The 24,065-nt window shown below is 49.9% G+C and overlaps 1 protein-coding gene across 3 annotated transcripts in view; it reads left to right on the top strand.

The window, feature by feature from the left end:
• The window catches only part of LOC119957194 (spectrin beta chain, non-erythrocytic 1-like), a 277,530-nt gene that overhangs the window by 169,204 nt on the left and 84,261 nt on the right, over positions 1-24,065 (top strand). For all 3 annotated transcript variants that reach the window (XM_038785009.1, XM_038785026.1, XM_038785016.1), the window contains 2 exons: positions 12,068-12,189; positions 20,011-20,092. In XM_038785009.1, the coding sequence (XP_038640937.1) occupies positions 12,068-12,189; positions 20,011-20,092 (204 nt within the window). The remainder of the gene's footprint in view (positions 1-12,067; positions 12,190-20,010; positions 20,093-24,065) is intronic.

Raw genomic sequence — 24,065 nt, 5'->3', positions numbered from 1 at the left:
CTACTCGCATCCAGCAGCCGGGTGAGTCGATAGAGGACTTCTTGAGGGCCCTTATACCTCTGGTACGAGACTGCGACTGCCGGGCCCTCACAGCCACAGAACACTCTGATTTACTCATGCGCGATGCCTTTGTTACAGGCATTGCATCGGACCCCATCCGGCAACGACTGCTGGAAGGGACCGCCTTCGACTTCGCGGCCACAAAGACTCTGGCGCTTTCAATGACGGCCGCCTCCAGTAGTGCGCAATCTTACTCCGCTAGCCACTCAGCCCACCCGTCCTACCCTCGTGGACCCCGCAAACGGCCCCCCAGGCCCACCCGTCCTACCCCTCATGGACCCCGCAACCGCTCCCCCCCCCCAGCAGCCGCACCCGTGCACTACGCCTGTGCTGCTCGCCGCACCGTGCTCCCTGGGTGTCCCCGCTGTTACTTCTGTGGTCAGCAGAAGCACCCCCGCCAGCGCTGCCCGGCCCGCACTGCGACCTGCAAAGCTTGTGGCAAGAAAGGCCACTTTGCAGCGGTGTGTCAGTCCCGGACGGTTGCCGCTATCGCGCCCCCGTTCCCCCCCTCGCCTCAGCCGATCGCACAAGGGGCCCTGCCGTCCGCTTCCCCCGACACTATGTGCGATCAGTTGGCGCCGCCATCTTTCGCCGCCCCCGCCACGTGCGCTCCGTTGGCGCCACCATCTTCATCCCCCACCGCCATGTGAGTTCCATGGGCGCCGCCATCTTGTCCCGACCCCACAACGTGTGCTCCATGGGTGCCGCCATCTTGTCCGCCGCCATCTTCTCCCACACAGGTACTCCAGACGCCGACATTTTGTCCTCCTCCCACGGGACGGGGCCACGGGACACGGGTCGCTACCACTACTCGTCGGACTCATCAGACTCGACTGCCGATCACCCGCTACTCGCCTCCGTTACGCTCGACCAGTCGCGTCCTCGCAACCTGGCACCCTCTTCCACAACGGTGCTGGTCAACGGCCACGTGCCCTCATGCCTCATGGACTCCAGGAGCACCGAGAGCTTTGTCCACCCGGACACGGTAAGGCGCTATTCCCTTGCGGCCCATCCCGCCAACCGGCAGATCTCTCTCGCCTCCGGTTCCCACTCTGTCCCGATCCGGGGTTTCTGCCTAGTTAAACTTACTGTACAGGGCGTGGAATTCGACCGTTTCCGTCTGTACATTGTCCCCAACCTCTGCGTGTCACTCTTACTAGGCCTGGATTTCCAATGCAATCTCCAGAGCCTCACTCTCAAATTCGGCGGACCCCTACCTCCCCTCACCGTTTGCGGCCTCACGACCCTCGAGGTTGAGTCTACCTCCCTCTTTGCCAATCTGACCGCAGATTGCAAGCCCGTCGCCACCAGGAGCAGACGGTACAGCACCCAGGACAAGGCCTTCATTAGGTCTGAAGTCCAGCAGCTGCTTCGGGAGGGTATCATCGAGGCCAGCAACAGTCCTTGGAGAGCCCCAGGTGGTAGTGGCTAAGACTGGGGAGAAGCACAGGATGGTCGTGGACTACAGCCAGACCATCAACCGGTACATGCAGCTCGACGCGTACCCCCTCCCTCGCATATCTGATATGGTCAATCAGATTGCACAGTACCGGGTCTTCTCTACTATTGACCTGAAATCTGCCTACCACCAGCTCCCCATCCGTAAATCGGACTGTCCCTACACTGCCTTCGAGGCAGACGGTCGTCTGTACCAATTTCTTAGGGTTCCCTTCGGCGTCACGAATGGAGTCTCGGTATTTCAACGAGAAATGGACCGAATGGTTGACCGGTACGGACTGCAGGCCACCTTCCCGTACCTCGACACTGTCACCATCTGCGGCCATGACCAGCAGGACCATGACTCCAACCTTTCTAAATTCCTCCACACCGCATCTCTCCTTAATCTCACGTACAACTAGGAGAAGTGCGTGTTCCTCACAGACCGCTTAGCCATCCTCGGCTACGTAGTCCAAAACAGACTACTGGGGCCCGACCCCGACCGCATGCGCCCCCTCATGGAGCTCCCCCTCCCCCACTGGCCCAAGGCCCTCAAGCGCTGCCTTGGGTTCTTTTCTTATTACACCCAGTGGGCCCCACAATACGCGGACAAGGCCCGCCCACTTATCCAGTCCACACATTTTCCCCTCACGGCCAAGGCACAAGGCCTTCGCCTGCATTCGATCTGACATAGCCAAGGCCGGGATGCACGCAGTAGGTGAGACACTGCCTTTTCAAGTAGAAAGCGATGCTTCAGATGTCGCCCTTGCTGCCACGCTGAATCAGGCAGGCAGACCCGTGGCATTCTTTTCACGCACACTCCACTCCTCCGAAATTCGACATTCCTCTGTTGAAAAGGAGGCCCAGGCAATCGTTGAAGCAGTGCGGCATTGGAGGCATTACCTGGCCGGCAGGAGATTCACTCTCCTCACTGACCAACGGTCGGTAGCCTTCATGTTCAACAACACACAGCGGGGCAAGATCAAGAATGACAAAATCTTGCGGTGGAGAATCGTGCTCTCCACCTTTAACTACGAGATCTTGTATCGCCCCGGCAAGCTCAACGAGCCCCCAGACGCCCTCTCCCGAGGTACATGTGCCAGCGCACAAGTGAACCAGCTCCGTGCCTTGCACGAGAGCCTTTGCCATCCGGGGGTCACTCGCTTGTACCACCTAATCAAAACCTGCAATCTGCACTACTCCGTCGAGGAAGTACGGACAGTCACCAGAGACTGCCAGGTCTGTGCCGAGTGCAAGCCGCACTTCTACCGGCCAGATCGCGCGCGCCTGGTGAAAGCGTTCCGCCCCTTTTGAAGTGTGGATTTCAAAGGGCCCCTCCCCTTCACCGACCGCAACACCTACATCCTTAGTGTGGTCGATGGATTTTCTAGGTTCTCCTTCGCCATCCCATGCTTGGATATGACGTCTGGCCCTGGATTCCATTTTCGCTCTGTTCGGTTTCCCCAACTACATCCACAGTGACAGGGGATCCTCGTTCATGAGTGGTGAACTGCGTCAGTTCCTGCTCAGCAGGGGTATCGCCTCCAGCAGGACGACCAGCTACAACCCCTGGGAAAACGGGCCGATAGAGAGGGAGAACGGGATGGTATGGAGGGCCGTCCAGCTGGCCCTGCGGTCCAGGAACCTCCCAGCCGCTTGCTGGCAGCAGGTCCTCCCTGACGCGCTCCATTCCATTCGGTCACTACTGTGCACCGCAACTAACAGTACACCCCATGAACGTGTTTTTGCCTTCCCTAGGAAGTCTACATCCGGAGTGTCGCTCCCGACTTGGCTCACGACTCCGGGCCCAGTACTTCTCCGTAGACATGTCCAGCACCACAAGGTGGAACCCCTGGTGGACAAAGTACGCCTACTCCACGCCAACCCTCAGTATGCCTACGTGGAGTTCCCAGACGGCCGCCAGGACACAGTCTTGCTCCGGGACACCTGGCTCCCTCAGTTGCCGATCCCATGCCCACGCCCCTTCTCTCCCCCCCCCCTCCCCCCCGCGCCACCCTCCTTGTCCCCGGCGCCCCTGTATTCGTCCCCACCAGGTCCATCCCTCATCCCCCTGCCCACACTGGAGGACACGGAAGATTTCGGCTCGCTCTCGGAGTCATCGCGCCAGCAGCCAGCACCAACACCGCCAGCACCTGCACCATCGTTGCCATCACCGCCTGTGCCAACGTCCCCACCACAGCTACGCCGATCACAGCGGAACATCCGACCGCCAATTCGGCTCAACCTGTAACCTGCTAACCAGATGGACTCTTGGTTTTCTTTGTTTGAACCCTTTTGTAAATAGATCATCCTTTGTATTATAGTTACACGTCACCCCCGCCGGACTCATTTTGTATAGGGGGTGAATGTGTTGATATAACCACTGTAGTTATGTGTACTTGCAGTAGGGGGATGTATGGCTGTACCTGTAATACAGGTTTCTCCGGTAACCCCTGCCGGCTAGCTCCGCCCACAGGGAGCTTGTGTATAAATATGCGTGTGAGTCACTGAGATCCTATTCTACAGCTGCCGCCGGAGGAATAGCATCACACAGCAATAAAGCCTCGATTGTACATGTCTCGAGTCTTTGTGTGCAATTGTTAGCGCCACAGTAGGATATGGACAAAAGGCAGGGCTGTGATAGGGTGGAAGTCAGGAGTGATTAACTGGCTGAAGAGTTAGCTTTCCAGGGAAGGGAATGGTGATGGGGAAGGAAAAAAAACAAAGAAACAGAAGATGTGCCTAGAGGAGGTGTGCTGCTGACTGAAAGCAAAAATAAGAGGGAAAAAAAAGAAAACTAAAACTTCCAAAGAAAAGTAAACAAAATGGGGTTACGGTATGAAATTGTTGAACTCAATGTTGAACGCTTATGTTGAGCTTCACTGGAATTGTTCAGCAGGCAAAGGACCGAGATGTCAGTGGGAGAGCAAGGTAGAGAATTAAAGTCTTCTGGTGGCAGTCATGGAGTGAGTGGGCATACATTTGGTGGCTCCCGCTCAAGGCAAAATTGTTTGGTCCTTTTTCACCCAATTTACATGTGCGTACTGGGCGTTGGTGTGAAGGATTTGGACCCTCTCGACCAGGGGGTCGGACTTATGGCTCCTTGCGTGTTTGCGGACTAGGAAGGGCCCCGGTGTCTTCAGCCAGGACGGAAGCGAGACCCTGGAGGTGTATTTCCTGGGGAAAACAACCAGGTGGTCATGAGGGGTCTCTTTCATGGCTGTGCAAAGGAGGGACCTAATGGAGTGGAGCGTGTCGGGGACGACCTCCTGCCAGTGAGAAACTGGGAGATTCCTAGACCGTAGGGCCAGGAGGACGGCCTTCCATACCATCGCGTTCTCTCTCTCCACCTGTCCGTTTCCCCGGGGGTTGTAACCGGTAGTCCTGCTCGAGACGATGCCCTTACCAAGCAGCTACTGACACAGCTCGTCGCTCATAAACGAGGAGCCCCAGTCACTGTGGATATAAGTGGGGAAACCGAACGAGGTAACGATATTATGTAGGGCCTTAATGACGGTGGTCGCGGTCATGTCGGGGCAGGGGATTGCAAAGGGGAAGCGGGAGAACTCGTCAACGCGTTGAGGAAATACGTGTTGCAGTTGGTAGAGGGGAGGGGCCCTTTGAAGTCGATACTGAGGCGCTCAAAGGGCCGGGATGCCTTCACCAGGTGGGCCTTATCCGGTCGATAGAAGTGCGGGTTATACTCCGCGCAGATTTGGCAGTCCCTGGTCATGGCCCTGACTTCCTCGGTGGAGTAAGGCAGGATGCGGGCATTGATGTAGTGGAGAAGCCGGGTGACCCCTGGGTGACAGAGGTCATCGTGGATGGCCCAGAGTCGGTCATGCGCTGGCGCATGTGCCACGGGACAGGGCATCTGGGGGCTCATTGAGCTTCCCAGGACGATATACTATATCGTAATTATAGATGGAGAGTTCGATTCTCCACCTCAAGATCTTATCATTCTTGATCTTGCCCCGCTGTGTATTATCGAACATAAAGGCTACCGACCGTTGGTCGGTGATGAGGGTAAACCTCCTACCAGTGAGGTAGTGCCATACAGCTTCCACGATGGCTTGGGCTTCTTTTTTGACCAAGGAGTGTTGAATTTCAGAGGCGTTCAGGGTACGGGAGAAAAATGCTACTGGCCTGCCCGCCTGAGGATGGCTCGTCTGGTTGTGCGGAAAATGCATTTCTCCTTGTTATATGTGAGGTTGAGGGCTTGGGCGGTTTGGAGAAATTTCTGGAGGTCGGCGTTGTGGTCCTGTTGGTCGTGGCCGCAGATGGTAACGTTGTCCAAGTACAGAAATGTGGCCCGCAGCCAGTACTGGTCCACCATTCGGTCCATCGTTCTTTGGAAGACCGAGACCCCATTTGTGACGCCGAAGGGGACCCGGAGGAAGTGGAAGAGGCGGCCGTCTGCCTCAAAGGCTGTGTAGTGGCAGTCCTCCGGGCGGATTGGGAGCTGGTGATATGTGGACTTCAGAACCACCTTGGAGAAGACTCGGTAGTATGCAATATGATTAACCATGTCCGCTATCCGGGGAAGGGGGTACGCATCGAGGTGTGTGTACCGGTTTATGGTCTGGCTGTAGTCTACAACCATCCGGTTCTTTTCCCCGGTCCTGACGACCACCACCTGAGCTCTCCAGGGGCTATTACTGGCCTCAATGATCCCTTCCCGCAAGAGTTGCTGGACCTTGGACCGGATATAAGTCCTGTCCTGGATGCTGTACCGCCTGCTTCTGGTGGCGACTGGCTTACAGTCGGCGGTGAGATTTGCGAAGAGTGGGGGAGGGTCCACCTTCAGCGTCGCGAAGCTACATACGGTGAGTGGGGGTAGGGGCCCGCCGAACTTCAGGGTTAGGCTCCTGAGGTTGCACTGGAAGTCCAGTCCCAACAGGAGAGGAGCGCAGAGATCGGGGAGTACATATAACTTAAAATCGGGGTACTCGGCATCCTGTATCGCGGGGTTCGCGACAGTGTACTCCCGGATCTGCACTGAGTGTGAGCCGGAAGCGAGGGAGATTTGGAGCGAACAGCGCCTTACCGTATCTGGGTGAATGAAGCTCTCTGTGCTCGTTTTGTGTCCATTGACCCGGACGGTCATCTTGGAGTTCCGGAGGTGTGTTGGTCGTGACTGGTTGAGGGTGACTGCGCCGAGTTGCGGGTAGTCGGAGGTGATCGGGTGGTCCCAAGATGGCTGCCCCCGTCGGTCGTACGTGTCGGGCGGCGTTGCAGATGGCGGCCCCCGTCGGTCGCATGTGTTGAGCGGCGAGGAAGATGGCATCCATGATCGCGGCCCCCATGAGTCGCACGTGGCAGACCGCGCGGGGGACGCCAGCCAAGATGCAGCCCCGTGAGTTGACCGTGTTGTGCAGAGTTGAAGATGACTGCCTAATGCACTATCAATTATGATGAGACGAGAGTAGAGAGTAATCGAGGCTTTATTACACAGAGATGTGTAGCCTCCCGCAGCTGCTGCCGAAATGGCTGCAGCTCGGTGAGCACACACATTTATACTCCACCTACTGGGTGGAGCCAGCTGCAGGGATCTACCCCCGTACCTGTAGTACAGGGGCCTTACCGTAATACACCTCATACGCGATATATATACAACAGGGGTGACTACCACATTCACGCCCTGTTTAAAAAAAGAGTCCAGTGGGGGTGGTGGAAGACTATTTCCATGCATAGGTTAACATTTTTAGGGAAAGTTCACAAATTAAGACGATCGGGTGCTTTGATCCTCCATTGTGAGTGCCACAGTCCTGGTGGCGTTGCAGGCGTCAGTTTAGTCACCGGAGACTACGGGAGCGTGTAGACCTCATCTTCATCCCCGGGTGGGACCAACTGGAGGACGGATCGTCCTGGAGTGGGGGCTGTGGTGAGGTGCGCTGGGGGGAGGAAGGGTGGCGCCGGGGCAGAAGGGGGGTGGTGGGGACCCAGCTAGTGCCAGGTCCCCGAGGGAGACTGTGTCTTGGTGGCCATCGGGGTACACCCTGCGGGTTCGCATGGAGTAGCTCTACCCTCTCGACCAATGGGTTCGCCTTGTGGAGCCACACGTGCTTGCGGAGGAGAACAGGTCCTGGAGCTGGCAGCCACGTTGGGAGCAAAACCCCGGAGGTGGACTTCCTGGGGAAGGCAAGGAGACGTTCATGGGGGTTTTGTTAGTCGCAGTGCAAAGTAGCGACTGAATGGAGTGAAGGGCGTCGGGGAGGACCTCCTGCCAGCGGGAGACCGGGAAATTCTTGGACTGTAGGGCCAGCTGGACGGCCTTCCAGACCGCCCCATTTTCCCGCTCCACCTGCCCGTTTCCCCGGCGGTTGTAGCTGGTCATCCTGCTCGAGGTGATGCCATTGCTGAGCAGGGACTGGCGCAGCTCACCACTCATAAATGAGGATCCCCGGTCGCTGTGGATGTAGGTGGGGAAACCAAACATAGCGAAGATGGTGCTGAGTGCTTCGATGATGGTGGCAGATGTCATATCGGGACATGGGCGACGAAGGGGAATCTGGAGTATTCGTCGACCACGTTAAGGAAATATGTGTTTCGGTTGATGGAGGGGAGGGGCCCTTTGAAATCCACGCTGAGGTGTTCAGAGGGGTGGGAGGCCTTCACCAGGTGCGCTTGGTCTGGCCAGTAGAAGTGCGGTTTGCACTCCGCGCAGACCTGGCAGTCTCTAGTGATAGGCCTAACCTCCTCAATGGAGTAGGGCAGATTGCGGGCCTTTTTGAAGTGAAAGAACTGTGTGACCCCTGGGTGACAGATCGCCGTGCAGGGTCTGGAGTCGGTCTATTTGTGCATTGGCACATATACCTCGGGATAGGGCATCGGGGGGCTCGTTGAGCTTACCGGGGCGATACAAAATCACATAATTGTAGGTGGAGAGCTCAATCCTCCACCTCAAGATCTTATCATTTTTGATCTTGCCCCGCTGTGTGTTGTTGAACATGAAGGCAACCAACCGTTGGTCAGTGAGGAGAGCGAATCCCCTGCCGGCCAGGTAATGCCTCCAATGTCACACTACGATGCTTCTATGATGGCTTGCGCCTCCTTCTCGACAGAGGAGTACCGGATTCCGGAGGCATGGAGGGTGCTGGAAAAGAATGCCACGGGCCTGCCTGCCTCGTTGAGGGTGGCGGCCAGAGCGACATCTGATGCATCGCTCTTGACTTGGAAGGGGAGCGTCTTGTCGACCGCGTGCATCGCGGCCTTGGCGATGTCCGCCTTCATACGGTTGAAGGCCTGGTGAGCCTTAGCCGTCAGGGGGAAAACGGTGGAGTGAATGAGTGGGTGGGCCTTGTCTGCATAGTTAGGGACCCACTGGGCGTAATACGAAAAGAACCCCAGGCATCGTTTGAGGGCCTTGGGGCAGTGGGGGAGAGGGAGTTCCATGAGGGGGCGCATGTGTTCGGGGCGGGCCCAAGAACTCCATTTTCACCACATAGCCAAGGATGGCTAAGCGGTTGTTGCTGAACACGCACTTCTCCTTGTTGTACGTTAGGTTGAGGAGTTTGGCGGTGTTTTTTTTTAAAATTTAGATTACCCAATTATTTTTTCCAATTAAGGGGGCAATTTAGCGTGTCCAATCCACCTAACCTGCACATTTTTGGGTTGTGGGGGCGAAACCCACGCAGACACGGGGAGAATGTGCAAACTCCGCACGGACAGTGACCCAGAGCCGGGATCGAACCTGGGACCTCAGCGCCGTGAGGCAGCTGTGCTAACCACTAGGCCACCGTGCTGCCCTGAGTTTGGCGGTGTTAAGGAATTTGGAAAGGTTAGCGTTGTGGTCCTGCTAGTCATGGCCGCAGATGGTGATGTTATCCAGGTACGGGAAGGTGGTCCACAGTCCGTACAGGTCAACCATTCTGTCCATCTCCCGTTGGAAGACCGAGACCCCGTTAGTGACGCCGAAGGGAACCATAAGGAAGTGGGAAAGGCGGCTGTCCGCTTCAAACGCGGTGTACGGTGGTCTGCCTTGCGAATGGGGAGCTGGTGGTAGGCAGATTTCAGGTCCACTGTCGAGAAGACCCGGTACTATGCAATCTGATTAACCATATCACATATGTGTGGGAGGGGGTACGCGTCGAGCTGCGTGTACCGATTGATGGTCTGACTATAGTCAACGACCATCCTCTTTTTCTCTCCAGTTTTCACATCTACCACTTGGGCTCTCCAGGGGCCATTGCTGGCCTCGGCAATGCCTTCCCGTAGCAGCTGCTGGACCTCAGACCTGATGAAGGTCCTGTCCTGGGCACTGAACCGTCTGCTCCTGATGGAGACGGGTGAGCAATCCGGGGTGAGGTTTGCAAACGGAGAAGGTGGGTCGACCTTAAGGGTCGTGAGACCGCAGACGCTAAGGGGTGGTAGGGGCCTGCCGAATTTCAGGGTTAGGCTCTGGTGGTTGTACTGGAAGTCCAGGCCGAGTAGCAAGGCAGCGCAGAGGGTGGGTAGGGCATAGAGCCGGAAGCCGCTGAACTCTATGCCCTGGATGGTGAGGGTGGCGGTGCAGTACCCCCTGATCTCCATGGAGTGGGATCTGGAGGCCAGGAAGATTCTCTGGTTAATGGGGTGTACCGCGAGGGAGCAGCGCCTTACCGTATCGGGGTAGATGAAGCTCTGTGCTCCCGGAGTCCAGAAGACAGGATGCGGTCATCGATGCGGTCACGAGGTTGTGCAGTCGGGACCGGTCGATCGTGATGGAGGCGAGACGCGGCTGATGTTGTAAGGCCCCTGGCTGATCGGTGGCGGTGCAGGTGATGGGCGGCCCGATGAGGTGCCCAACGAGCAGGGATCCTGAGGCGGGGAAGATGGCGGCGCTCACGGGGCGCACGTAGCAGTCGGCGTTAAAGATGTCGGCGCCCGCGGGTCGCACAGGGCCTGATGGGGGGGAAGGATGGTGGGGGTGGTTCTGTTGCAGATCCGATGTAGGCTTCAAAGCAAGCTAGCCAATGTGCGAAGGCCGACTTGGGGTTGTCTGCTTGAGGGTGCAGCTGCAGGCGATCAGGCTTGATGTAGAGATACATCGTTGTAAAATCTCTGCTTAATAAATTGATGCACTTTCAATTACGACGAGACGAGTGTAGAGTGTAATCGAGGCTCTATTAAGCAGAAATGTGTAGCCTGCCAAAATGGCTGCAGCTGGGTGAGCCAACACATTTATACTCCGCCTACTGGGCGGAGCCAGCAAGCAGGGATCTACCCCTGTACTTGTAGTACAGGAGCCTTACCGTATTAAACCTCATTTGTGATAACAGTGGTGACTACCACACTGTCCCCACGGACAACACAAGGCAGATGATGCGTCTGGAGGGGGCGTAGCCGGCAGGCACGCAGCCACACTGCAGGGTGTACGGGCCTTTGAGTCCGAGAGTCGGGCCTGCGATTTGGAGGATTTTGGCCTGGCCAGGCAAACTTTCTCGAAGTATCCCTTTTGCCGCAGCCACTGCAGTTCGTGTTCTGAGCCTGGCAGCGCTGCCTGGCGTGCTGGTACTGGCCTGAGAAATAGCAGGGTAGCCCCCCCCCCCCCCCCCCCGGGTTGGGCGGGCAGCCTCGTGGCACAGGCCAGGGGTACTCTCTGGTTGGGGGTCCATGAGGGGTTGCGTGATCAGACGGGAATGCGTGAGGCTTTGGAACGCTACTTCTAGGGAGGTGGCTAGTTTTACCGTCTCTTCTAGGTCGAGGGCGCCTTACTCGAGTAGGTGCTGTCTGACGTAGTTGGACCTGACTCCAGCCACGTAGGCGTCCCGGACAGAGAGTTCCATATGTTGAGAGGCCTTGACGGCCTGGTAGTTGCAGCTTCGCGCGAGGACTTTGAGGTCGCGTAGGTACTCCTCCAGCGATTCCCCGGTGGGTTGGCGGCGAGTGGTGAGGAGATGCTGCGTGTACACTTCGTTCAGCGACCTCACATATAGGCACTTCAGCATCGAGTTGTACAGAGATTCGATGGCTCACCCGGGCATGGAGGAGGCTCAGCTTCTGTTCATCAGTGACGGCTGGCGAGGAGGCGGCAGCGAGGTAGGCCTCAACATCGGTGCCAGTGTGAAAAAATCCCTTTGGCTTCTGCGGCCTGTGGGTCGAGTTCCAGTCGGTCAGGTTTGAGGGCTGCTTCCATAGAGATGTTGTAGTCGATTAAATTGATGTGACCATCAATTCACGCGAGACAGAGAGTTGAAGTGAACAGTGGCTTTAATCGACTAGAACAGTGCCTGCATGCGACTGCTCTGCTAGTGAGAGTCGCCTACAGGGCTGCTACTCTTTATACCTCCCCTCAAGGGGAGGAGCCAGTGGCGGAGCCCACAAGGGCACCAACATGATACATTCCGTGTAGTACAGTACAATGGTCCATAGGTGGAGCCCACATGGGCAACAGCGTGATACAATGTAATACAGTGATGAATGGTTAGTACAAACGTTCACCACAGTTTGCACCTCAAGAAGTCCTTCATTGGCTGCAAAGCACTTTGGAATGTCTGGTGCTCATGAAGGGCTCTGTATAAATGCAAGTCTGTCTGTCGTTCTTTTGCCAAGGTATTGAATGTGATGTCTACCTGTTACTATCTTGCAGTTGGAGTTATTGGAGATCCGAAAACAGCAAGAGGCTCTAAGACAGAGCATGGAGATGAAACTACACCCAGAGGCACAAGCAGATCATGATCGATTACCATCCGATCAAACACATGAGGAGAAGTGAGTGCCAATGTCGTGTTTCTCCTGGTGCTGGATGGTTAAATAATGCTGGACAAGGCAGGGGAGCATGTTTCCTAAAGCTCCAGGTTTTCTATTTTCACCAGAAGCAGGCAGTCCCTGCAGAGATTGATTCCAAATCCAGGTAGAGGAAGGATTAAATATGAATACAATTTTCAGTAAATCTTTCTAAAACTGCCAACTGGAAACCAGACCACAGATCGGACATAGCTCCTCCTGCCTGATGTCGGTTAATTTTCTCTGCCTTCTATCCCATTTTCTTTGGTAGGACTAATTGCATGTATGCAGTGCATACCCAGCATTAATTCCCCTCTTCAGAGAGTGGTGCTGAACAGGGCAGCACAGTAGCATAGTGGTTTGCACGGTTGCTTCACAGCTCCAGGATCCCAGGTTCAATTCCCGGCTGGATTCACTGTCTGTGCGGAGTCTGCACGTTCTCCCCGTGTCTGCGTGGGTTTCCTTCGGGTGCTCCGGTTTCCTCCCACAATCCAAAGATGTGCAAGTTAGGTGGATTGGCCATGCTAAATTGCCTTTAGTGTCCGAAAAGGTTAGGTGGGGTTACTGAGTTATAGGGATAGGGTGGAGGTGTGGGCTTAGGTAGGGTGATCTTTCCATGGGCCGGTGCAGACTCGATGAGCCAAATGGCCTCCTTCTGCACTGTAAATTCTATGTTTTATTCTATGTTCTAAGAATGTATTTCCTGTCCAAGTGTCACCTTTTTTTGAAACCTCCACAAACAGTATTTTCGAAACCATTTCCTCCCACAGTCCAAAGATGTGTGGGTTAGGTGGATTGGCCATGCTAAATTGCTCAGTGTCCAAAAAGGTTAAGTAGGGGTTACTGGGTTACGGGGATAGGGTAGATATGTGGGCTTGAGTAGGGTGCTCTTTGTACTGGGTGGTGCCAACACGATGGGCCGAATGGCCTTCTTCTGCACTGTAAATTCTATGATCAATGCTCTGATACCGAGAGAGGGTGCTTACTACAAGACCAGGAATGGGCAGGACCATTGTTAAAGCAAGCGAAATCAGTCAAAATAAAATGGCACAAAATTTGGAAGAGGATTTGATGGAGCGTAGATTCAGCAATAAAGCAGTTGGGAAAGGATAAAAAGAGGAGAAGTTATTTTAAGTATTGCTGTCAGCCAGGATTTCTGATTCCAGCTACCACATTCCGCACCTATCCCTATTCCTCCTATTGCCCAGCCCTGTCATTTTGGGGAAAATCATCCAGAGTGGAGAAGCTTGCTCTCTCAATGTGGCTAGGAAAGCAACTAATAACTTGTGGTGGAGAGGAAAATACTGAAGGTCTATTTTAGGAGCAGAGATTCTGCCATAAGCCTTTGAGCTGAAATTGTCATCAACATTGCTCCATAAACCCTTCATAAATTAGCAAAGGAAAATGCAAAGCACGTGTGTAAAGCACAGTACACTGTTTATCATGGAGGAATGATGCGTTAAAATTTTCTGTTTGTTTTCAAATGCCTCAGTGGTATTAAATGGAGCTAAGCCAGATGAAGTATGGAACAAGACACAGATCTTTTCCTCGATAGTAGGTTTATTCACAGGATGCAGCCTTCCAGATCTCTGATTCCGAAGTCTGACTCCGGTATCCAAGTTGATTCTCTTTATGGGATCCCAGTCCTTGATCAAACAATGCCAATCAACTATATATCTATAACAATATAATCAACAAACCATTATCAAATGGCCTCGCCCCTTCCTACCTCTGTAATGTCTTCACGTCTCACAACCCTCCGAGATATCTACACTGACCTCCTTCACATCCCAGATTTTAATTTCTTCCCCATTGGTGGCTGCACCTTCAGTTGTCTTGGGCCCCAAGCTCTAGAATTCCCCCTCTTTACTCTCTGTTCCTCTGCCTCGCTTTCCTCCCGTAAAACATTCCTTAAAACCTACCTCTTTGACCGGGTTTTTTGTTATCTGACTTAATGTCTCCATATGTGGCCCGCTGACCTACTCTATTTTATAATGATGTGGAGATGCCGGCGTTGGACAGGGGTGAGCACAGTAAGAAGTCTGACAACACCAGGTTAAAGTCCAACATGTTTGTTTCAAACACTAGCTTTCAGAGCGCTGCTCACCTGAGGGAGGAGCGGTGCTCCGAAAGCTAGTGTTTGAAACAAACCTGTTGGACTTTAACATGGTGTTGTAAGACTTCTTACTATTTTATAATGCTTTTGGGACATTTCCTTTCATTGAAGAGGACCTGGAAATGTAAGTTTTATTTTAAGGGAATGTGTTTGCCAGGACGTATAAATTGTTTAAAAATTGCCAGAGCTCTTCTCATAACAAGTCAAAATACAAAACTGAACCTTATTTCTGATCTCATGGTGCATCAATAAGATACACCTTTGAATTCTCTCTCCTCAGAATTTCAGCAGGGAAAATTGAGTTTTGCTCGCAAGATAGATGCAGATGCTGCTTAGCCATGCAGAACAAATCTCCCTTTCACCCTTCCCTCTCCCACCCTCCATCCGTCTCCTCCCCATCCAGCTCTTTCTTAAATTATTCCATGGTTGTTGCCCGCACTACACTGAAGTGAAAGTCCACGTTGTGTGTTGATCACTCTTTGAAATCATTGTGCATGAAATCATCAAAATACAGTGGTTGTGGTGAGATATGTTTTCAAGTTCACAGCTTACCTGGAGTCGGGTTCATTTACTTTAAGAGAAAAGATATTCACTGTTATATTTTGATGCCGGTTCTTGTTGGGGAATGAAACCTCTTCCGCTTTTAATAACCACTGCTACCTAAGCCATTGTTATTAAGTGCCATCAAACATTGATGAGATGTAGGAAATCTCTTTACTCTCCTAGAATCTCAAAAGCATACCAAAGTGATATTTCTTTTGTGCAAATCAACCACCCAGACATTACTGTGAGCGAGATTGGCATTTTTGTCACTCATTAGGATTGATTTTCAGGGCACTTTTTTGTGTTTGGCACAACTGGAAATAGATTGCGTTGGGTGATTTGATGCTTATTGAAACCCCAATTTGTGAATATATACAAACTCTTCATGTACTTGTACCATGTTGCTGCGAGCAATGGGACTAAAATTTCCCGAGACATAATATAGATGGTTTAATCAGTTACCATGCCCACTGGTGCCTTTCAGCACTAATCCTGTTAGAGTTTGCAGGGTCACAGGGTAAGTAGCAAACCTACATGGGACATGGGAGCCAACAGCACGAAGGGCATGCCTCTAACACCAGCTACTTACTGATTTCCTGCCTTTGCTATTGGTCAGCCCAATACGCGGGCACAGCGTAATATGGCACTAAACATCTGCAAGAACTCTTTGGTTGCACTATCATCCACTTGATACAGATTAGTTACTGGTTTGTCCTTTTAGGCTGCTGGTTAATGTCTGGGCATAATAATGCCAGTTTTCTGACATGTAAAGTTTCATTCTGACTCGAAAGAAAAAATAATTCCTCGGATCATTAGCAAGGTCAGCTCTTTTTGTTTCTTACACCTTCCTGATTGTCCTATCTCCTCTTTGAGAAGAAGATTTTGCTGTTTATGGCCGTCTTAAAAACAGATTGATTGCAGTCATGGGTCATCTCACCGACCTTCCTTTGTGTCTGGAGGGTGAGAGGAGAGAGCAGAAGGATATGTAGGAGGAGGGGTGTATTGTGCAAGAGGTAAGGTAGCATGTTCATTGAGGACCACTGCCTGAGGTGCCTTTGTTTCACGAAGAAAATTGTCATTGAGTCATCTCACCTGCTGCAACCAGAATTCTCATCAGGCCATGGATGGCACTGCCTATAACTGTCCAGATCATCATGATCCTTTACTAAACAATATGCTCGTTCTCTGCTGCATCGAGTGGCATCAGCAACGTCCCCCGGATTACCCTTAACCGTTGTATCGGGGGGGGCACCGAGTATCCAGGCAGAATAGCTACAGCTGTTGCCCCATGGATATAGTGCAGCAGGACATGGAAGCACTAGGCTTCTCCCATGTTTCTCCAGAATTACAAGGTGCCTTATGTGCTTCATTTAACAAATTTTGGCATGTTTGCAAACTTGTTTAACTTTTGCAAGCCCAGGCAGCACCTCATGCAGCTTCCAGTCAGCAGTAGTGACTCATTTATCCTGTGTCAATCTGCTTTTACTGTCAGTGAGGTTCCCCATTTCAGGCTGCCTATTATGTGAAAAAAGATATCCCCTTCAGGATTGGTCCTTGACTGCTGTCAAAAACCCAGGCACAACATAGCGAGGTAGCTCACAATGTGATGCAATAATTCTGACAACAGAAACATCATCAAGCAGACAGTCAGCTCCATTCAAGTAATCAAGCTTCTGTTACTGGTGATTTATTTCATATCTTTGCCATAATTAGGAACCAGTTCAGTTTCTGACTAATGGTAACCTCCAGGACATTGATAGTGGGATTCAGCGATGGTAATGTCAATGGGTGATGTTTAGATTCTCTCTGGTCATTCCCACTTGTGTGGCATAAATGTAACTTGCCACTTGTTAGCACATACATTGTCCAGGTCTTGATGCATTTGGATATAGGTACTGCATCGGTATCTGAGACACTGAGACTGATGCTGAATATTGTGCAATCATTAATGAACATCTCTACTTATGATCTTGTGATGGAAGGAAGGTCGTTGATGTTGCAGATAAAGAAGGTTGGGCCTAGAACATTACCCTGAGGAACTCCTGCAATAATTTCCTGGAACTGAAATGATTGACCTCCAACCACCATCTTCCTTTTAATAATCTTTATAAGTGTCAAAAGTAGGCTTACATTAACACTGCAATGGAATTACTGTGGAGAGCCCCCAGTCGCCACATTCCGGCGTCTGTTTGGGTACACTGAGGGAGAATTCACCTAACAACATGTCTTTCAGGACTTCTGGGAGGAAATCAGAGAACCCGGAGGAAATCCATGCAGAGACGGGGAAAACGTGCAGACTCCGCACAGACAGTGACCCAAGGGGGGAATCGAACCTGGGACACTGGCGCGGTGAAGCAACTGTGCTAACCACTGCTACCGTGCCGTCCTTTTTGTAGGTATGACTACTACCAGCGAAGATTCCGCACCCCCCCCCCCCCCCCCCCCCCTGATTTCTATTGACTCCAGTTTTGCTCAGGCTCCTTGATGCTACACTCAGTCATATGCTGCCTTGACATCAAGGGCAATCAATGTCACCTCTGGAGTTTAGCACTTTTGTCCTTGTTTGAACCAAGGTCAGGAGCTGAGTGACCCTGGCAAAACCCAAACAGAGTGTCACTGCAGGTGTTTGGTGAGCAAAAGGCACTTGGTAGCACTATTGATGACCCCTTCCATCACTTAACTGATGGTCGAGGGCGGACTGATGGGGCGGTAATTGACTGGGTTGGATTTGTCCTGCTTTTTGCGTACAGGACATCCTGGGCAGTTTTCCACATTACCAGGCACCCCCATAATTGAGGACAGGGGTATTTGTGGAGCCTTCTCCTCCAGTAATGTGTTTGATTGCCCACCAATTTTCATGACTGGATGTGGCAGGACTGCAAGCTTAGATCTGATCTGTTGGTTGTGTAATCACTTAGCTTTGTTTATTGCATGCGGTATGTAAGAAGTCCTGTGTTGTAGCTTCACCATGTTGACACCTAATTTTTAGGTATGCCTGGCGCTGTTCCTGGCATGCCCTCCTGCACCCTTCATTGAAGCAGGGTTGAACCCCCGGCTTGGTAGTAATGGTAGACTGGGGGATATACCAGGCCATGAGGTTACAGATTATGGCGGAGGTGTTCTTGCGTGATTACCATCCTGCGGGAGGAGCAGGATTACCCTCCTGCCCACTGCCTGCACCAGAGTCACCTATGAGGCATTGAATGACTTGCATTCCCCGTCTGGCAGCCATTTTCTTGAATGTGGTTTTTTCCTTGGCGCCTGCAGCTAGAGTGCATGTCGCTCCTTTTAAAGCAATCCCAGTGATGTTCAATTTCCCCCACAAACAAGCACGCAGCAAATGGTTAGAATAGCAAATGGCAAATGGTTAGAACTGACGGCATGCTTGAATCCTTCAATGAGGTCCCGGCATGAACTCACTGTGCTGCCTGGGGCATCATGAACAGGCGCAAGTTCCATTGCTGGGTACAATCACATTTCTGGGTCAGAATGTTTCAGCTGAAAGTGCAATAAAACTTGATGAAATATTGGATCATGAAAATCTTACAATATTTCAAAAATAAGGGATGACAAAACTCTCTTAATTTGGAGAAAAATGGTACTTTATGATAGTTATTGACAGTAAATTCATCTTTTTATTGAAATGAATTGGGTCAAAGGTGTTTCTTTAAAATAAAATCCAAGCATTTAATTGCTTTATATTTGAATGGAGTCAACCATCCCATTAAACCAATATTGAAAAAAAGGTTCATGTGAACTTTGAGAAATCAGAATGGTTGGACTGCAAGGGGAGGAGGATGAAAGCCCTTGGGTCCTCTGAATCAGGTAAGTCTGGGGTCTTGGGCAGTGTTGGGGCTTTTATTTTACCTTCTAATAAGAGTCAATAGTCCGGTTAATTGGAGGTATCAAAATATGATGTAATTGCTAATTATACACTTGATTATACTTGGCTAGGCACTGAATCAAAACTTTAGAAATGAAATATCAAATGATGCATAAAAGGATTGAACTTTGGCAAAAAGCATGAAACATAAAAGCATGAAGAAGTCACTTTGAACACAAACAAACAGACAGATGATTCAGGAATTCTTATCTCTGGTTTAATCCCTCAATTACTCTCATTGGTTTCTCATTCTCAGCTGAGAACTCCTGATTTGTTCAAATGGATGCCTGTTACTTCGAGGATGATTATTAATCAAACATTGGACATTACTTAAGATTGACTGGTGCCTATCAAGACTAGCTCAGCATTTGCATGTGCAGTCTTAGGATAATTACTGCATATGTTTCTCATGCCACAGCTCAGCCCAGAGACCTTGCTGTAACTGATTGGGTGATATATTCTTATTGTTGAACACACTGGAATTCATCATGTGAAACATTGACTAAAATAATGTCTGGATTCCCACAGTCTAATTCATTATGTGAAACAATGACTGGATTCTCACCGTCAAGACACTGAATAAATTTTACCTCTCTGCTACATGCATTCAATTAACACCTAAAACTATGAATAAATCAATACTCTTAGGTAGGGAGGGTTTGGGCAGATCAGGGAGGTGGGGTTCGGGAGGTGGGTTTAAGGCTGCAGATGGATAGAAAGAAGGTGGGGATTCTATCTTAAGGGGAGCCACCCCCGCTCTAATTGGCAAAGGTCAGCCCCTGTAGCGAGAACCTCATCCTTCCAGGTCTTTGAAGAATTCCTTTAAAAACAATTGGCTGCCCACACTTGTACAACTGTCCATGCCAAATGTTTCATGGTCTGGATAAGATATTATCATAGCTCAATTGGCTTGGTATTTATTTATTCATTTAAATATGGCTGCCAGATTTCGGTCCCTGTCCACCCCCTATATTATGGGAGTGAGCTCAGGGGTGAGTGGGGAGGGGGTGGACATGCCTGGCAAGGGCACATAAAGTGCAGTTGATAGCTATTTGTTTTGGACTAATGTGAAAATAATAATTCTGTATGGCAGGTGTCTGGGAAATTAGAATGTAATATTTAGGAGATAGCGCATGAGAATTCTGCACTTTACCCCAAAATAATTCAAAACAAAAATTACCTATTTTCCTGGCAGCGCCAGGGGCACTGGGAAACAGACCAACTACAGTCATGTCACGGGAAAATACATTTTTCTTTTGTACAGGACGCAGGAAGAGGAGGGATGGAAGATCGATGTCCAGGATGCAACAGAAATAACTCCTCATGTAACAGAAGAACCATCACTGGTCAGTTACCAATCTAAATTCTGTCATAGTTCCCAACGTTTCAAGACATCATAAGAATGCCAATCATCACCCTCTCTGAATCTGATTCTTCTTCTTTCCGTGACTCGGTCCTTCTCTAATCCATCTCTTGTTTGTTTGCATTTGTAAAACTTATGGATGTACAGACCGAGTCCAAACTAAACCAGATTAAACAGACAGAGCTCGCAAAAAGAATATTTCTGCGGCTATAAAAATGCAGATAGTGAAATGACTGAAACACAAGCTTCGCAAATGAAGATGAGGATAGAAATAGTGAACATAACAAAAAATGGTTTGATTTTTTTTTAAAATTGGATGTAAACACAGTTGAGGTAGTGATTTGTCTTGATGGTAATGCAGGATGCGTGGTAGTGCGTCGGCCACCTGTTATGTGCCCCACCTAATGTTTAGTTCCATTGCACCCAATGGAATTAAACACCAAGTGAAGAGTATAACAGACACTTGATGTGACATCGCCATTTTGTACCACAGCCAAGGACAAATTTCTCCTGCAGTTATATCTTGATTGCTCTAATGTTAACTGGTATAGTGAATAGTGAAGATTTCCTGCCAAAGAATTCAAGACAAAGATCAGTGAAATTTAGATGCTCTAATGTTAACTGGTATAGTGAATAGTGAAGATTTCCTGCCAAAGAATTCAAGACAAAGATCAGTGAAATTTAGATGGATAAACTGAAGCAATTTCAACCAGATCCGTACATCCCTCGCCGCATCTATTTTACTGCATCTGGGGAAAATTGGGTGTAAGAATATATAGTCATTATTATCATGTTGGGTTATTTTTAAAGAAGCATGAATGTTATATCCATGGGATATTTAGATCTGTACAATTTTGTGGAATCAAAAGAAAAATCTTTTAAAAATAATTTTCCTTATTCGGCCTTTAACTTCACTTTTTAAAATGCCTTTGAACCAGGCATTGGAGGTGATAGTGGAGGTGAACAGATGGTCTCTCTGTTGGTCTCTGTTAATCAACTCAGCCATAACCAGGAATGCACAAAGAAAAATGTATCTTTGCTTGATACTCACCCCTGTTGGTACAAGCTGAGTGTGTCAGCAGTCACTCTTGAGCCCCCACTTTAATATTCTGGGACACAATGCAGTAGACCTCCCAATGTATATTTAAGCTATATTCCAGCTCTAGAAGATGTCTTGAATATGTTGTTCACAGCTGAAGTTGCATTCACATTACATAAGGATGCACAAGAGAAACACTGCATCTTTCCTTGGGGGAGATTACTTTTCCACTTTATCAGAGGGCGAAAAAGTCCAGATGCAAACTTAATCTTGGCTATCATCCCCTATCAAAACGGTAGTTACATTTATGTTTTCACGTTTTATGTTGATTATACAGCCGAAAGTTCCAGACTGTCTAACATGGGTATAATGGAGATACATTTGACAATAATGCAGAGCATCTATCAAAAACCAGTAACTCATTATAAGTTACAATTTATAATTCTAATTTTAACAATAACCCAAGTACAGCATCCGTCATATTCATCCAATTTTTGTCCATAGGCTTGTGAATGTCTACAAACTGGAGATGGAATTAAAGATTTGTTAATGTCAGAGGGTGCCTATATAAATAATTGTATTTGATTAAAGTTGCAGTATTCATTTTCCTGAATTTTTCTTCTGACATTGCTGTACAAAGTACACAGAGTACAGTTTACACTGACTCTTGGTCACAGTTTTGCTGTTGCTTCATCTCAATTACATACACAAAGTTATGAGTTTGAGGCTGGTGGTCTGCTTTACTTCAAAATTGGGCCTAAACGTTGAAATTGCTATCGGTTCAATCGAAATATATTGGAAATTGATTACTGGGGAGATGAAGGAAGGTTCCCTCTGGCTAACATGCATTAGTGACAAAAGGGAATTGGGGAATAAACTAGCGAGGTTTCACATGTTTGTTAGCTCAACCAATGCTCTTATGCCAGAAACTGAAGTCAAAATAATTGTCGGTCCCTGTTTATATTGTCTCTAATTCAGAACAGCCAAAGGAATTTTCCATGACCACCACCTCTGGATTGCTTTGTTTAATGATTCAAGGAAGGGGAAGTGATACTGCAGCTTTAACAGCTTTAAAGACCAATTATTTGAAGGTCGTATGAGTCCATCTCTACGACAACTGAGCTTTCTCTCAAAAGAAACCGCTGGTTCATATCTAGGTATTCATAATGACACACCTGATTAGTATTCCCGACAAGAGATAATGGATGTGTGTGCTATTTCTAAAGTAATGTTGACCAATGTACCTTATGAAAGTAAATATATTTCTGGTGGCGCACTGAAGGGTGATAATATGGTAAATGCGTGTGTTGTCAAGAAGTTCAGTTTAACCAAATCTTTTGTTCATCATGGGGGAAATGTCATTGTATTGCTAGTGAGATTAATGAAACCAGAGTTACTGTTGGATCAATACCCGATGGATTCCCGCTCTCAGTCTGCCTTGCTATGTCCCACGTAACAGACTACTCCTGGGATGGCTTTTGCTTCAGCTTAACCAACAATAACATAATCCTTGCTGCTTCTGCTTGAATTTTGGTTGAAATGTTAATATGGCATGCATCAACAAAGACTTCCTGAGAGGTTTATACGACAGTGCAATCCTTTGTCATTCCTGTTGATTCATTCACCTAGATGTAATGCAGGAGCTGCTGGAGGAAGGATTTTTGAGAAACTTAATCATAGCCACACAACTGTACTCACTGCACTCTCCCTGTAATCATCAGCCATTGTTAAGAGATGTGGGACTTGATTTTTACATCTGTTGTTGACATCAAGCTCCCATATTGCCAATTTGTAATCACTTCATGATGCAATATTGTTTGTTTTTAGTACTTTTAGAGTGTTCATTTGCACCATGTTTTCAAATACATAAAATTATATTTCTGGGCCAGAATTTTTCGGATAGTGGGGGCTCATTTCCCGCTATCTGAACAGTCGGTGGGGAACACATCCGTGCTGACTCCGGCTGCACCACTGCCAATTTACACTCTGATAATTGTTGATTGGAACTAGGCAGGACTTCCGACCTTCTTTATAATCTTTTTATTAGTTTCACAAGGAGGCTTACATTAACACTGCAATATGTTACTAGGAAAAGCCCCTAGTTCCCACATTCTGCCGCCTGTTCGGTACACTGAGACATGCTGTTAGGAATCACCAAACAGCATGTCTTTCGGGACTTGTAGGAGGAAACCAGAGCACCCGGAGGAAACCCACGCAGACACGGAGAATGTACAGACTCTACACAGACAGTGATCCAAGCTGGGAATCGAACCAGAGTCCCTGGAGCTGTGAAGCAACAGTGCTAATGACTGTGCCGCCTTCAATGGCAAGGAAGTCCCACCAGAGAGTTGCCAGCCAATCTGATCTCTCCAGTCTATGCAGTGACAGCGTTGTGGTGGCTGGATGAAGAGCTGGACCAGGAGGCCTGAGACTAGTTCTGGGATGAAGAGAGGAAGTTAAGGGTCAGGGGACCCAGGGTGAGAAGGGTAGGAAGCATGGGGGAGGGGTCACGGCAGGGGTATTGGGGACCTGGGGGAGAAACCGGGGCAGGGAGGGAGGTCCAGGGAAGCAGATTTAAGTGGGTGGGGGGGGGGGGGGGGGGGGGGGGGGGGTGGGGGGGGGGGGGGGGGGACTAATCTGAAAGGTGCTTCTAATACAGGGACCCTCCCACCTCCTGTCCCATCCAGACCTCCCCCATGAACTTCAATCCTCCCATCAGCCTAACAACTGAGGCTGCGTGAGAAGTGGTCCATCAATGGTCATCAGTTGGCCACATAAGGGATCAACTGGGGCAAGGGTCGGCCTCCCATTCAATGCCTTTCCCCTCCCAGAATAAAATCATTGGGAGGTCAGGGCGGGTGGGACTCCAGAGGTAATCCTGTCCCTGCATTTTCACGCTCCCTTCTTGCCTGAACAC

The sequence above is a fragment of the Scyliorhinus canicula genome, chromosome 2 (genome assembly GCF_902713615.1).
Source record: "Scyliorhinus canicula chromosome 2, sScyCan1.1, whole genome shotgun sequence".
Lineage (NCBI taxonomy): Eukaryota > Metazoa > Chordata > Chondrichthyes > Carcharhiniformes > Scyliorhinidae > Scyliorhinus > Scyliorhinus canicula.
This window is presented reverse-complemented; position numbering and strand designations above follow the sequence as displayed.